This window comes from Macaca nemestrina, chromosome 17 (genome assembly GCF_043159975.1).
Source record: "Macaca nemestrina isolate mMacNem1 chromosome 17, mMacNem.hap1, whole genome shotgun sequence".
Taxonomy (NCBI): Eukaryota; Metazoa; Chordata; class Mammalia; order Primates; family Cercopithecidae; genus Macaca; species Macaca nemestrina.
Genome location: NC_092141.1, coordinates 71,796,563 through 71,810,789, shown reverse-complemented (window position 1 = coordinate 71,810,789; position 14,227 = coordinate 71,796,563). Strand labels below are relative to the sequence as shown.

The 14,227-nt window shown below is 52.1% G+C and overlaps 1 protein-coding gene and 1 long non-coding RNA gene across 15 annotated transcripts in view; one reads left to right on the top strand and one right to left on the bottom strand.

The window, feature by feature from the left end:
* LOC139359662 (uncharacterized) overlaps window positions 1–13,630 on the bottom strand; it is a 52,319-nt gene extending 38,689 nt beyond the window's left edge. Inside the window, exons 1-6 of one of the 3 annotated variants that reach the window (XR_011615932.1) lie at window positions 13,268–13,630; window positions 11,524–13,017; window positions 9,868–10,560; window positions 4,009–4,139; window positions 3,286–3,395; window positions 1,030–2,238 (exon numbers count right to left, since the gene is read on the bottom strand). This is a non-coding gene — a long non-coding RNA (uncharacterized lncRNA). Of the gene's footprint in view, window positions 1–1,029; window positions 2,239–3,285; window positions 3,396–4,008; window positions 4,140–9,867; window positions 10,561–11,523 lie in introns of all 3 variants that reach the window. The other 2 variants (XR_011615931.1, XR_011615933.1) reach the window with 2 other exon arrangements.
* Window positions 1–14,227, top strand: part of MARCHF10 (membrane associated ring-CH-type finger 10) — a 113,017-nt gene that overhangs the window by 96,362 nt on the left and 2,428 nt on the right. For 8 of the 12 annotated variants that reach the window (XM_071083392.1, XM_011743622.3, XM_011743620.3 and 5 more), the window contains one exon: window positions 5,984–6,097. In XM_071083392.1, the coding sequence (XP_070939493.1) occupies window positions 5,984–6,097 (114 nt within the window). Of the gene's footprint in view, window positions 1–5,983; window positions 6,098–10,376; window positions 10,440–12,408; window positions 12,452–14,227 lie in introns of those variants that run through there. The other 4 variants (XM_011743626.2, XM_071083395.1, XM_071083394.1 and 1 more) reach the window with 2 other exon arrangements.

The following is a 14,227-nucleotide window of genomic DNA, read 5'->3' as shown; positions in this document are numbered from 1 at the left end:
GGGAGAGCAGGTCATAGCATGGGCAGCTGCTGTCTGATGGCGGCTGAGGGCTCACACCTCACTGCAGTCCCGACTGTCCCCATGACCTGCTGGGAATTCATAGTGCCTGTCTGCTCACAGCCTGGGCGAAACCCCAGACCCCAGGGGGACTGACTTGGGCGAATTCTGAAGCTCACCATGGATAAAGACTGAAGCAACTGTTGTTGAACACAAAGATATCTACAATATCACCGAACCTCAGCTCATCCCCGAGGCGCAGCAAGCCCACTGAGGGGACAAGCCCAGCTCCGGGGGGCCGTCAGTCTGGCCATGGAGGTGTCGTGGACACCTGTGCCTTGTGTGCCTGGTCCCTTCCCCTCGCTCCCAAACCTGGCTCACCAGGGCCTCCTGGCCACCCCCCATTGCTTGTTCTTGGCAAATGGGTTCCCTTCCGGAGAAGTGGCACCACCTTCTACGTGTACAAGTCTGGACATGTACCAAAAAGAGGGCAAAACCAAAAGAAACCTAGAACTGCCTTCAGCTCAGCCTGGTTCTCACTTGACCTCAAACTGACTGACTAGTGAACTGACTGTTTTTCTTATATATTTTCCCACTTAGAAATTTTTTTTGTTTTTGCTTTTGTTTAATTACAAAAACCATACAAAAATTCCTTATAGTTTACCACCCAAAATGACAACTTCTAACATTTAGCTGCAGGTCGTTTTTTCTATTAAAATGGTGATACCCAGGCCCAACCCAGGTCTAACCCCAGCTCTGGGATGGGGCCAGGGTCCCTCCTGGGTTCAAGGGATCCTCCTGCCTCAGCCTCCTAAGTAGCTGGGTCCACAGGTGTGTGCCACCACAGCCTGCTTTTTTTTTTTTTTTTTTTTTTTTTTTGAGAGATGGGGTCTGTCTCACTTTGTTGCCCAGGCTGGTCTCAAAATCTTGGGCTCAAGTGATCTTCCCACCTTGGCCTCCCTCCCGAAGTGCTGGGATTATAGGTGTGAGCCACCACACCCAGCCAGTTTAACTGACTTTTCAAATACTTACTGAACACCTGCTGCCTGTGAGCTACTGTGCTGGAAATGCTGCCGGTACCCAAGACCTGGAGGGGGTACAACCAGCAGCAAACACTGGAGTGAGCGATCCCTGCGGGTGGAGGTCAGAACGAGGACCGTGCAGGCCGCTGGGGGAACAGCTGTGGGGCTCCGACTTGCTCTCTGAACCAGAGAAGGCCCTTCTGAAGAAGAGATGTTTAAAAGCGGAAGGAAAGAGAGGAGCGGGCCTTCTATCCACCGGGCCTTCTATCCACGGGGCCTTGGAGTGAAGTCTGTGACATCTGGGATGGACGCCTCACCTGGGACCTGAGCACAGATCAGAGCGTGTCCTGTAGTTGCCCGGTCAGCACTGTCGGTGGCCTCTGAGGGTGTGAAGGGGCCGCCATCAGAGCACGTTTTTCTACCTTAGTTCTGTACTTCTGGTGGGAGCAGGGCAGATGCCGCTCACAGGCGCTAACAGGGCTCCAGTACGGGCCCCAAGGTCAAGGCCTGCTACCAGGCCTCAAGCGGCTAGATTAGGAACTCCTACAAGCATCTGGAGAGGGGATCATTAGACAAGAGAAGCTGTGGGGCCCCAGAGACCTGGCGGTTTCATCTCAGGTCTGTCAGGGCCTGGGGCAGTACAGCCCTCCTTTCCCCTGACTCTTTCGGTAGTGCCGTGTGTGAGGCCAGCCTACATTTGCTCCTGTGGGCGTCGGCTGTTGCCTGGAAGCAGGACTCATATTGGATTCTAGCTGGGCGCTCGGATTTGGGGTGGAGGGCAGAACTCCTGGATAGCAGCATGCGGCGATCCAAGTAACATTCCAGCCTCCAAAATGGATGAGGAGAAAACAGGTTTAAGGAAAGTTTAAGTCACAAGTTACACACTCAAATACCATAGAGCCCAGGCAGGCAACAAATGATGGTAATCTTCTAGGTATCCTGCCACTGGGCATGGTGGCATTTGTGGCAAAATGAAAAGCCCTCTCCCCAACTAAAGATGGTCGTGCTCTTCTTTTCTACCTTCCTTCTTGCTTCCTTCCATCCAACCAGAGCACATCCACAGGCCAGATTCAGCTTAGCAGCTACCAAGTGCTCACCCTTAGTTTAGAACAGTGGTTCTCAAAAATGGGTGATCCCCAAACCAGCAGCATTAGCATCACCTGGGAACTTGTCAGAAGGACACATTCTTGGGCTCCACTCCAGTCCAACTGAATCAGAACTGCAGGGAAGAAAGGAGGAGCAGTGAAGCCGGGCACAGTGGCTCACGCCTGTAATCCCAACACTTTGAAAGGCCGAGGCTGGTAGATCACTTGGGGTCAGGAGTTTGAGACCAGCCTGGCCAACATGGTGAAACCCCATCTCTACTAAAAATACAAAAATTAGCTGGGCGTGGTGGCGCACACCTGTAATCCCAGCTACTCGCGAGGCTGAGGCAGGAGAATCCTTAAACCTGGGAGGCGGAGGTTGCAGTGAGCCCAGATAACACCATTGCACTCCAGCCTGGGTGACAGAGTGAGACTGTCTCAAAAAAAGAGGAGAAGGGGAAGGAGAGAGGAGGGGAGGGGAGGGGAGGGGAGGGGAGGGGACTGCCTAGCAACTGTGTTTGAAAAGGGCTGCTCAGCATTTCTGATGCACGTTAAAGCTGGAGCCACTAGATTCAAACGTTGTGGCTGAATGGGTCACTGTCTGATCCATCACAATTTTGCATTTTTTTCTCATTACTTCATCTGTGCATATATTTATAGAGCATGCACAGTATACCAGGCACTGGGCCAGGCACTAGGAGTCAGGAGCAAACAAGACAGATGCAGGCCTTGCTCTCACAGATCTTACGCCCAGACAATTTACCTGGAATCCTGTCTTTAAATCTTGCCTCTTGTAGGATGTGTTTTTTTTTTGTGAGATCCCATATATTAGCTTACTTTACTACCACGCTTTGGGGATACAGGCAGAACAGAGGTTACTTCTCCTCCATTAGAAGTTGAGTCACTTTGGCCCTGCACAGTTAAAACTCTGCCTAAAGTCACAGTGTCCAGTGGCCCTACACTGCCCACCTCAGCCGGAAGCACTTTCTAAGTAAGGCGCACTCCAGGGGCCCTTGCCCACTGTGCATTGGAACACACCCCTGCCGTCCTTGCTCTGCCACACAGGAGAGTCTCAGTGGGCCTCAGGCTGTCATTGCTCTGAAGCACAGGCCTGGCCTGGCTCCATCTCAGCCAAGGACAGATGTCCTCAGACACACGCAGTCACCTAATCACGCTTATACCTGGGAGCACTGTTGAACATATCTGAAGACTTGATAGAACGTTCAGCCAGGCCATCAGCTTCTTTAAGTGGAATGTATTGAGAATTTCCACCAGTAGCAAGTCTCTTGGCCTAAATGAATATTAGCAAAATGGAGAAAACAACTGGCAGGTGGGCTGAGATCTCCGGAGCGCTTGTGCACTGTTTCACATGCCTTCTCCTTTTTAATGTCCCCGTCCCCTCCTATTAATGCCACCCCCATTCCCTTCAGTCTGGCACACAAAGGGAACTCCACGTGGGAGTCAAAGTGTGACGTGATTGGGACAAGGAGGGAGTGGATCGGCCGTAGCTCTCGTAAGCACTGCTCCAAAACCTCGTTCATTTGGCCCTGGCCGGCCAAGTGCGGTGGAACTCTCTGAGTTAACAAATGCCTCCCACTTGTAGCTCAGGAGTATAAAGGCTGATTCGGAGTTGACTATCACACGCCTGCTCTGACTGGTGGGCTGAGCCCCTTTGTCGAGCATCACCAGCTCTGCAAAGGGCGCACATAAAGGAACCGAGCCGGCGAGATTGATGGCGCCGTGTGACAGGTTCCCTCCCACAGACCAGAGAAGAGACACAATCTGCTAGAAGTGACTTTTCAAATTATCTGCAGAAAACATTAGTGGATATTTTCCCATCTGCATGCCTCTGGGCCTTATTGAGTCATAAAAAGTAAATGATTTCCCTGAATGCTTTGACAAACCTGATAGTTCCAAGCCATTTTCTAGCTGATTGATTTGCCATTATGCATCCGAGTGTCTCGAGGATAAAAGCTGGCTGGCAAAGAGCACTGGTGAGAGAACCACTGGCAGCTTTTGCAGGAGGAAGCCGGGGCTGAGGAAAACAAACAAGGGCCAAGGCTTGGTTGGTGAGGAGGAGCTAAAAGCCAGGTGAGAAAGGATTCTCAGAAGAGGTGGTTGGCGAGACAGTTGGAGGCAGGCACAGACTCATGGGGAGGGCAGGAGGCGGCAAAATTAAAACAGAAAAAGTGGCTGGGCAGGGTGGCTCGTGCCTGTAATCCCAGCACTTTGGGAGGCCAAGTCAGGTGGATCACCTGAGGTCAGGAGTTCGAGACCAGCCTGGCCAAATGATGAAACCACATCTCTACTAAAGATACAAAAATTAGCTGGGCGTGGTGGTGCACGCCTGTAATCCCAGCTACTCGGGAGGCTGAGGCAGGAGAATTGCTTGAACCTGGGAGGCGGAGGTTGCAGTGAGCGGAGATCGCGCCATTGCACTCCAGCCTGGGCAACAGAGCAAGACTCCGTCTCAAAAACAAAATAAATAAAACAGAAAAAGTGAAAACAAGCAACTTGTTCTCTGCTCGCCCTAGGCCAAGGTCAGCAGAGCACAAAAAAGTACGACCAAAGGCTAAAAATAGGAGGCTAACCGCTAAGGACAGAGGATTGGGGCCTTCGAAGATGGATCTATAGAATGGTGGAGAGGCCTGCAGCGGTGACCTCAGGGCCAGCTGTCACCAAGATCCAGAGTTGGCCCTGATTCAGAAGGAAGAGCGCATCAATCCTTCCTCAACTTCTGTGCCTTTTCTGGCAGCTGCTTGGTCCTGGGAGAGGTGGGTTCTGTGCCAACCTCCTGAGCTGCGCTGGATCTAATGAGAACGGGGAGATGTGGCACCTGCGCTGCTGCAGGAGGGAGGCAGCCAAGACACTGAGCGCTCACTGTGTCATTCATGCCCACGCTTCGTTATCCTGGACCGACAGAGTCACAGTTGCAACCTTTCCCAAGGGTGACAGAAGGGGCCATGCCTTCTGCTGGGGACTCCAGTCCCCGGGGGCTGGGTGGCTTTGTGAGCACCGCCTGGCCCATCCCAAGACCCCCACTCAGGGGAAAGACGGGGACTGAAAGGGCCTTCCCCTCCTTCCCCTATAGAGGGATAGGAGTAGTTGTTCCTAACACCGCTGATTTGTGGAAGGTCTGTGAAAGGTCTAGAGTGAGCACAGCCACTCTTTGCAGCAAAGCCGAAGTGCTGAGGACACAGAAGCACCATGGCCAGCCAGACCATCACATCCTCCCTGTGTAGCGCCTGTTCTGAGCACGAGCGAGAGAAACGAAACACAGCCCACTCCTCAAGAAAAAGCGGAAATGTTAAGTGCAAAAGGTGGTATGCAAGATCAAGACGAATGCTTAGGGACTGGGGAGCAAAGGAATGACAGGGGCAAGCAAGGCTCCTCAGGAAGCCTTCCACAAGGAGACATCTGTGACTGCTGAGAACGTTACAGACACGGCCTGGTGCATCTCTGTTGTGGCACATCCAGCTTGTACTGGAGCTGTTTACGGATGAAGTTCTCTCCCCACCAGGTGATGGCATCCCAGCAGGGAGTTCTGAGGCTTGTTGCCCTGTGTTCCCCACAACATCCAGCTCAAGGCTTTGCATACGTGACTGCTCAATAAATGTGGAATGGGATCGAGCCTGGAAAATGGAACTTTCTCAAAGCATCCTCCACTAGCTAGTAAAAAATCCCAGGGGAGTGACGGCCCTGGCCTCTACCCTGGATCTCCTCCTGCTCTGTCTTCCGGTCCCCAAGAGCAGGCCTTGCCTTGGAGCTTGGGCTCTGGTCCCAGTTCTTGTCACCTCTTAGCCTTGTTACCCTGCACCCCACAATTTAGACCATGACTATTTTACAGATGAACTGAAGAGCTTTCTTTTCCATTTGTAGGCACAAAACGAGCTGATGAATTCAGGCTTGTACCTGGTGCTGCTGCTTCACCTCTATGAGCAGAGGTTTGCAGAACTCATGAGGCTCAATCACAACCAGGTGGAAAGAGAGAGGGTAAGTCTGGCTGTGACCCAGAGCTGCCCGGTGGCAGCCCTGAAAACCCTGCAGTGCTGTTTATTAGATGTGCAAGCTGTTGAGGTCCTCAGTCACTTGGGAGGATATGGGACTGTCATTGTTAGGACTAAGATTTAGCAGCTGCTAAATGTATATACGGTGACCCTCTGGCTGAAAAGTAAGTGATGATCACATAATTGCTTATTATTGAACATGAGTAGTAATTAAATGGTCATCAATGGTCATATAAGTGAGTGAGTCTCTAGGGATATTTGCCCCCCAAAACTAGAGGACAGCAAGGATGCAGGGGCTGGTTGTGTATTATGTGTGGGCACCCCCAATGCCTGAACATGGAGGACCTGTGAAAAAGAGGGACCTGGCTGGGTGTGATGGCTCATGCCTATAATCCCAGTGCTTTGCGAGGCCGAACTAGGAGGATCACTTGAGGCCAGGAATTTGAGACCAGCCTGGGCAACACAGCGAGACCCCATCTCTACAAAAATGAAAATATATATTAAAAAAAAAAAGAAAGAAAAAGAAGAATCTTCCCCACAAGAGACTGCCTGGGCCCCCAGGACATGTTATGCCAGCGTATGTACCCATTGAAAGAGACAGGCTGCCAAGAAATAAAGATGATGATAGTGGCACCATTTGTCATTAGAGAAGATGATATATTTATCAAGAGTGATCATCTGTGGCTGCCCTTTCTTCAGCAGAACTGGGGCTCTCCAGGAGACCCCATGGTGTGCAGGGAGAAGCCTAGTCCTCCTCCTAACTGGAGCCTGGCCTTAACAAAGTCAACCCAAATGAGGGAGTTGGACGGGTCCACCTCTGCAGTGTCTTAGTACACTTGGTCATTGTCAAATCAGCACCTTGAGCCTCAAGGGACTTCCCGCTTTGTCAAATGCCTCTCTGTGCCTGGCCAGGCAGGGGCACTGTGAGGACAGGTTACCACCCTTACCCCTAAGGTCATGCCAGGGGCTGGTCTGCTGGCAGTGTTTTGGATCCCAGGATCCTCAAGGGGTACCTTGAGCCTTGGCTCTTGACCTCTGGCTTAGCCCTGGACCTTGAGGCTTGGCTCTGGACCTCTGCTCATGTCAGAAGGTCATGACTAGAAAGTGAGCCAGTGTGGCAGTAGACAAGCCAGATGGTGCCACAAGGCAGTTTTAATGACACTGCCACCCCATCCTGTACACCTTTCTTTCTTTTTATTTTCTTCTTTCCTCTCTTCCTCTCTCTCTCACTTTCTCCCCAGTCACTTCACATGGACAAGAGACACCTGCCATATGTCATTCTACATGTAATTCCTTACATGGCTGCAGACTCTGTATGACCATGGACTGTTTCCATCCGTTTAGAGCCATCCCTATTTAAAATGCTAGGGCCAGGCGCGGTGGCTCACGCCTGTAATCCCAGCAATTTGGGAGGTCAAGCTGGGTGGATCACTTGAGGTCAGGAATTTGAGACCAACCTGGCCAACATGGTGAAACCCTGTCTCTACTAAAATTACAAAAAAATTAGCTGTGTGTGGTGGCACACGCCTGTAATCCCAGCTATTCGGGAGGTTGAGGCAGGAGAGTCACTTGAACCCAGAAGACAGAGGTTGCAGTGAGCTGAGATTGTGCCACTGCACTCCAGCCTGGGTGACAGAATGAGACTGTCTCAAAAAAAAAAAAAAAGTCATGAGAAACCTAGATTTTTTTTTTTTTCTGGCTTACATTCTCTCCTTAGACCCTGAGCTCTCAATTAAGAAAACAGGCTTGGGCTCTGCCAAGACATCTCCTCAAGAATCTCACCCTCATTTTGACCCAGGCCTGTCCTTCCTAAACTCTTCCATAGTTTTAATGGTGACATAAATTTCTCAGAGGAACATATTTTTTAAAAAAGAAAAGTACTAGAAGCAGGAAATGATCCTTTGTTAACATTTCTGTAACCTTATTTTCATGATTCCACATCTTTTTAATGAACTTTTTATTGCACATTGAACTTCAAAGCATCCGGGGTTGATACAGGTTACAGATGGCCCTAAGAGCAGTGAGCCAATGCAAGCAGCATTAGCCACCAGGCCTGCAAAGCAAACATGACAAACGACAAACAGTACAACCCAACGGATGAAGACCAAAGCCCTAAAGCACTGCCTCTAAAGAAACTTCCAGTAAATCTGTCCTGGACTAGGAAGAAGTTGTACCAGGAGCAAGCTGGGAACCAGAGCAAAAAGCAGCAGGAGGGACCAGGGACACTCTTCTCTCACCACAAGCTCACATGGAATTGGAGAAACCCTGAAATTGATCTCACACACTTAGACTACCAAGCAATAACAGGTACAGATAACCAGTTAAGAGGCACCCAGGCCAGGTGCCGTTGATGCTGCAGGGAGGTTGACACTGCAGTGAGCCATGATTGTACCACCGCACTCCAGCCTGGGTGACAGAGTGAGACCCTGTTTAAAAAAAAAAAAAAAAGGGCACCCAAATGAAAGTAGGAAACAAACTGGCTCTTGTTAAATTCAACACTTCTTGATTTGCATCTCAGTAATTTCTTGTAGAAAACACTCAGAATCTGATGGTAACATTTAGCAAAAGAGAGGCACTAAGTTAGGAGAGAAGTCCTTCCCTCTCCTTTATCTACCAGAACTGTTGAACTCACTCACATCATGTTTCTTGGTTGTGTCTCATGAAGAGACCTAGTGACGGATTCCTGTTTTTTCGTTTTGTTTTTTATTTTTTTGAGACAGAGTCTTGCTCTGTCACCCAGGCTATAATGCAGTGGCACAATCTCAGCTCACTGCAATGTCCGCCTCTGGGGTTCCAGTGATTCTTCTGCCTCAGCCTCCTGAGTAGCTGGGATTATCGGTGTGCACCACCATGCCGGCTAATTTGTGTATTTTTAGTAGAGGCAGGGTTTCGCCACGTTGGTCAGGCTGGTCTGGAACTCCTAATCTCAGGTGATCCACCCACCTTGGCCTTCCAAAATGCTGGGATTACAGGTGTGAGCCACCGCACCTAGCTGACAAATGCCTCTTAATGGTGGTGATCATTTCTCATCCATTCGTGCACTGCCCTGTACCAGGTGCTGAGATGAGGATCAGGGAAACAAGCTGCTAGACACTAGACATGACGCCATGATATCCCTTTCCGTAAAGAGCGTGTGAAGGAGTTGAAAAAGGAGACACATATTTATAAAAGCAGGAAATAACTGGAAAGTAGCACCTGTGCAAGAGAACTAGTGGACCCAGTGAATTCTTAGAGGCTGTGAAATTGACAACATAAGCTCTTCCCTGGCTGGGGCTCCCTGGGGTTTCCTGCAATCCCATAAACAACTGGTCTCAGTGAAGTTGTGAGCTATTTGAATGCAAAGCCAGGCCTTCTATGCCTGTCTCTCATAATGCTGGGCACACAGTGAGTCACATCTGACTGCTGACCATGTCCCTGGCACTACGGATGCCAGGAGCACTGAGTGTTTACAGACGTCCCAAGCGATTCTGCCAGATAAGGAAGTGGCCCGCGTGGGCTGGGGGCACTCATTAACAACTTGGGCATGGGAACCTTTATCTCTTTTGTATCTCACAGGCCTCCAGTGCCTAGAGAATGCCTAGTACCTAATAGGTGCTCAGTAACGTTCTGATGCACAGTCAACTACTGAATCAGAACCTACTTTTTCCAGGAGGCGAGTCCTGAGTTATGTTTTAGAGAAAGTGATGGTACAAAATTTGCAGAAAGAACAATATTCTAGGTAAAGGAATACTTCCAAGTTCAACATATATTACTTACTCAAAGATTTTCTTTCTCTTTTTGAGACAGGGTCTCACTCTGTTGCCCAGGCTGGAGTGCACTGGCGGGATGACAGTTCACTGTAGCTTGAATGCCTGGGCTCAAGGGATCCTCAAGGGATCCTCCCACCTCAGCCTCCTGAGTAGCTGCGATGCGTCCACCACTACGCCTGGCTAATTTTTTTTTTTTTGTAGAGATGGGGTCTTGCTTACCCAGGCTGGTCTTGAATTCCTGGTCTCAAGAAATCCTCCCACCTCGGCCGCTATTCAAAGATTTTCTGCAAACCTATGTACTAGCCTCTAAACTAGATTCTGGGAATACAAAGATGATTAAGACACTCCTTTCCTAGAAGAGACTCAGAGTCTGAGGGCAGAACACACATGTAACCAAGAGTATCCACAAATGTGCCTGTGTTGTAACGGAAGGTTGGGTCAGATGTGGGGAACACAGAGCAGTCGGATGAAATGGGGCACCGCCATTCTCACCCCCGTCTTCTGCCCCTCCTGTAGGACAGACCTCCAGCCCAGCTCTTCGGGGACACGTGCCAATGCTTCTGAGGCCTCGCTTTTCATCCAATCAGATTGTGCCCTTTGCAATCAGTGTTCCCACTTCTTTGGGAGACTGGTGGCAAACCTGCTTCCATTACTGCTCTCATCAATGGATCCACTGTGGGGATGATGTTGACCCAGAATCCTGAAGGGTTTGGCAGATGGGCAAGGAGAGGTGTGATGGGAGTATTCCATGCAGAGGGAAATGGAAACGCACAGAGACATGGAAAGACCTGCATGTTTGGGGAAAGTCAGGGAGGTGTGTGGCCGGGAAGGGCAGAGAAAGAGCCTAAGGTGCAGGCAGGGAGCGGGAAGGGTTTGTGAGTGGCTCTGGAGGCCATGGAACAGTTTCCAGCCTGGGATTGGCAGGCCAGGAGATGTGGGTTTTGCGGGGAGAACTTGGGCAGCCACACTGGAGGGGAAAGAAAACCGCTGGGAGGCTGCTGCAATGGCACGGGGTAATAAGGGGGACCGCGTGGGGAGCATCGGACATGGGAAGGACGGGTGGGTGTGGGGTGAGGGACAGGCTGGCAGAAGCACTGAATGCTCGCCTCTGCAAGTGGCCAGCAGGAAGCTGGCCTTTCCTCCCTTCAGGTGCTTGTTGGGGAGCCTCTCCAGAGAAGACAGGACCCACCAGCCTCACCCGACCCCACCTTCGAGGTGAAGCTAAAGGGCCTTGCCTTCCCTCTCCTCCTTCCCTTTCAGCCCCCACACGGAGCACTCCATTTGTCAGGGCTTAGTCCCCCAACCCCCGTGTCCTGGCTTCCTCCCAGCCCAGGTCTTGTCTCTATCTGATTATTACAGCGATCTCCTGGAGCAAGGACCCGCCTCTATCTTCTGTCCCAGGTGTGCCGTTAATAGTGAAAAACTTCAGGCTAGGTGCAGGGGAAGGGAGCCCAGGGGCTGGCTGGAGAGGCAGGCAGGATCTAGAAGCCATTCTCAAATCCCCGTCGGTTCATTCACGTGTGAGACTGGATAGACTGTGGCTACCCCTGCCCCCATCCATATCATTTCTACAAAACCAAAAGCTCTTCTCTCTAAGGACCAGATCAACCCAAAACATGGGAAGCCCAGGTTTGGTCCACAGTTACAAAAACTTCCCACTCACCAAGATGCAGTTTCCTGGTGGAACAAGAGTTGGTGAGATAGATACGCTCAGCTGGCACAGAATCTAGAGGCAGGTGGAGGTTGTCTCGGGAGCCCAGAGAAAACAGAGGCAATGCCTAGCCCAGTCCTGATGCATAATTTACCAGGTAACCAGGACCTGCTACTCTAGACGAAATTCCATCCTTCCCCTGCCCTCCCTCTCCTTGGGCACAGAAACGGTCTCAGGGACTAAAGCTGCCTCCACACTGGCCAGGCAGTTGCCCCAGTAACAGTGTCCAGCACCCCTTGTTTTGTCCCCCAGCCTGTCACAAAGCCCCTCTTCTTCCTGGGGAAGAGCACCAGGCCCTCTGCACCAGGGCCCACATCCTTGCAGCCTGGCACAATGGGCTCCCACGGAGTACACAGTGTTTCTTATTGTGGCATAAAATGCCATAAAGTCAGAACAAAGAGCGAGCCCAGGGCCTTGATGGGTCTGCTGCTTCCTGCCGGGCAGAGAATACAAGTGATTGTTTCAAAGCCAGTGGTGAGGCAAGTGGCCAATTAGCACGGCCTTCACCCCCACAGCCTGTAAATGTGATTCGGACCATCAGAATGGGATTCTGCTATTCAGATCAATTGCTCAAAGGAAGCGAGTCTGTTCTTGCTGCCAAATTTAGAAGCCGGAGACAACAAAGGTGACCCAGGTTATGGCTGCAGCTCTCCTTAGGATGAGGCTGAGCCCTGCCAATGCTTAGCACTCACCAGCCCTCAGCACCTCTGCCCGTTTCCCTGCCCCTTTAAGGTGGTGTAAGGGATTCCTAGAACGTTCCTGCAACTAGGAGGTTATACATCTGTTCACAATTGCATTGGAATAACAATGCATTTCTCGTTGTCTTCTTTCTTGTAGTTGTCAAGAAATTACCCACAACCCAGAACAGAGGAAAATGAAAGTAGGTTTTGGGGCCCAGTCCTGCCATTTTGAGGGTGTTTGCTAAATTTCTCTTTTTCTGTGACTGTGTTGAACCTAACGCCATGGAAGGAAGGAATGACCACCACCCAGAGGCAAAAATAACCCCACAAAGCTTGGGAAAGTCAGCCGCAGCAAACAATCGGGAAGGCGAGGCCAAGTTCACTGGATGCAGAGCAGATAAGAATTTTAATTCATCCTGAACGCAAGGAAAAGCGCCAACAAAGGGAAGAGGTTATCTTCCGGCATGAGATAAGATTTGTTCCTTTTCCTTGCTGGGATTCTCCAGCGTCCAGCACTTGGAGAGTTTGGGGGTTGGTTTTTTTACTGCCAGGATTCCTCTAGGGAAACCCTCCCCAAGCCCTGGCAGGGGCTGTCTGGCCCTTACCTGAAGGGACCACATTCACTCACAAGCTAGTGGCCTTGGTGGATTTTGGGTCTGCTGAATTCAGAGGCTGAACAAAGCAAACAGGTCTCCCGAGAAAGGGCCCTCAAAGCGGGCAAGACGGCTCTCTGCACACAGGTTCGAGAAAAGTCTTCTCCCTGTTTCTTTTTCCATTAAAAAAAAAAAAAAACCGACTGGAGAAAAACGTGCTTAATAAAGCAGGCGGGCTCGAAGTCAGACTCGGGAAGAACTTCATCAGGAGGCAGAATCAACACCGCAGTGAACAGAGGGGTGTATGACAATTGGGTCCCCAGAGATTCTTCTGGGGGAAAATTTCACAACTGCCTGTCCCAAAAGCCGTTAGAACAGTGGCTCCCACATGGGCTTTGCCATCAGAATCACCCGGGAACTCACCAAAAACTCGGATTCCTGGGCCCCGCCCCGAGATTCCGCTTCTGGCGATGGGGTGGGGCCCTGGAATCGTGTTCAAACCGGACCCCGGTGGCCCGGACACAGCCGACCGCGGGGTGCTTTTGAGAACCCCCAATAGTCCTGCCTGGAAGGCGCGAACCAGCTCAGAGCTGCTCGGGGTGGGGCCCGGATTACGACCCTAGAGAAGCCAATTTATTATTCCGGGCACGCAGCCCTGCGAAGCCGAATTGACCATTTTCAGAGACCCGGGGAAGGCCCTGCCTTCCGCTCACAAAAGGAGCCTGGGAGTCCCAGCCCGAGCGCCACCGCGGGGTCCGGCCGCTCCCAGCGCCCCCTCGCGCTGCCGCCCCCGACCCCGGCCTTGTCCCCCGGGCGGGCGCAGCTGCTGCTCCCGCCTCCGCAGCCGGGAAGGGCGCTGCGAGGTCTTTAAAAGACCTTTGTGTCGCGGGCGCACGCAGCACCTCCGGGGAAAACGCCCTGCGCCTCGGCCCCGCGGCTCCCCGCCGCCGCCCGCCCCGCGCGTCCCAGGGTCTGCCTCGGCGAGGGCCTCCCGCTCCGGAAGGGGTGCGACGGGGAGCCCGGCCTGGTCGCTGCGGCCCCGCGCTCCGTCCAGCCGCGGCCGGGAGGGCAGGGCAGGGTCCCGGCGCTGCGCCCAGGCGCCCCCTCCCCAGCCCCGCCCCGGAGACGCCTCGCTTTTCCCGGTCCGGGGAAACCTGCGCCGGCCGGGCGCGCCCACGTGGCTTCCGCTGGGCAGGGGCGACCCCTAGTGCCCAGGGCGGGCCGCGCCGAGCAGGACCGAGCCTTTCCCCACACACCCTGGAGCCTGGGCTTGGGGCACCCTGGCCTCCGAGCCCGGGCCCCAGGGAAGACCCACGTCTCCGGAGAGCAGAAGAGCATCCCTAGGGTGGTGCTCCAAAAAGAGTGTCCACGGGAGTCAGGGAA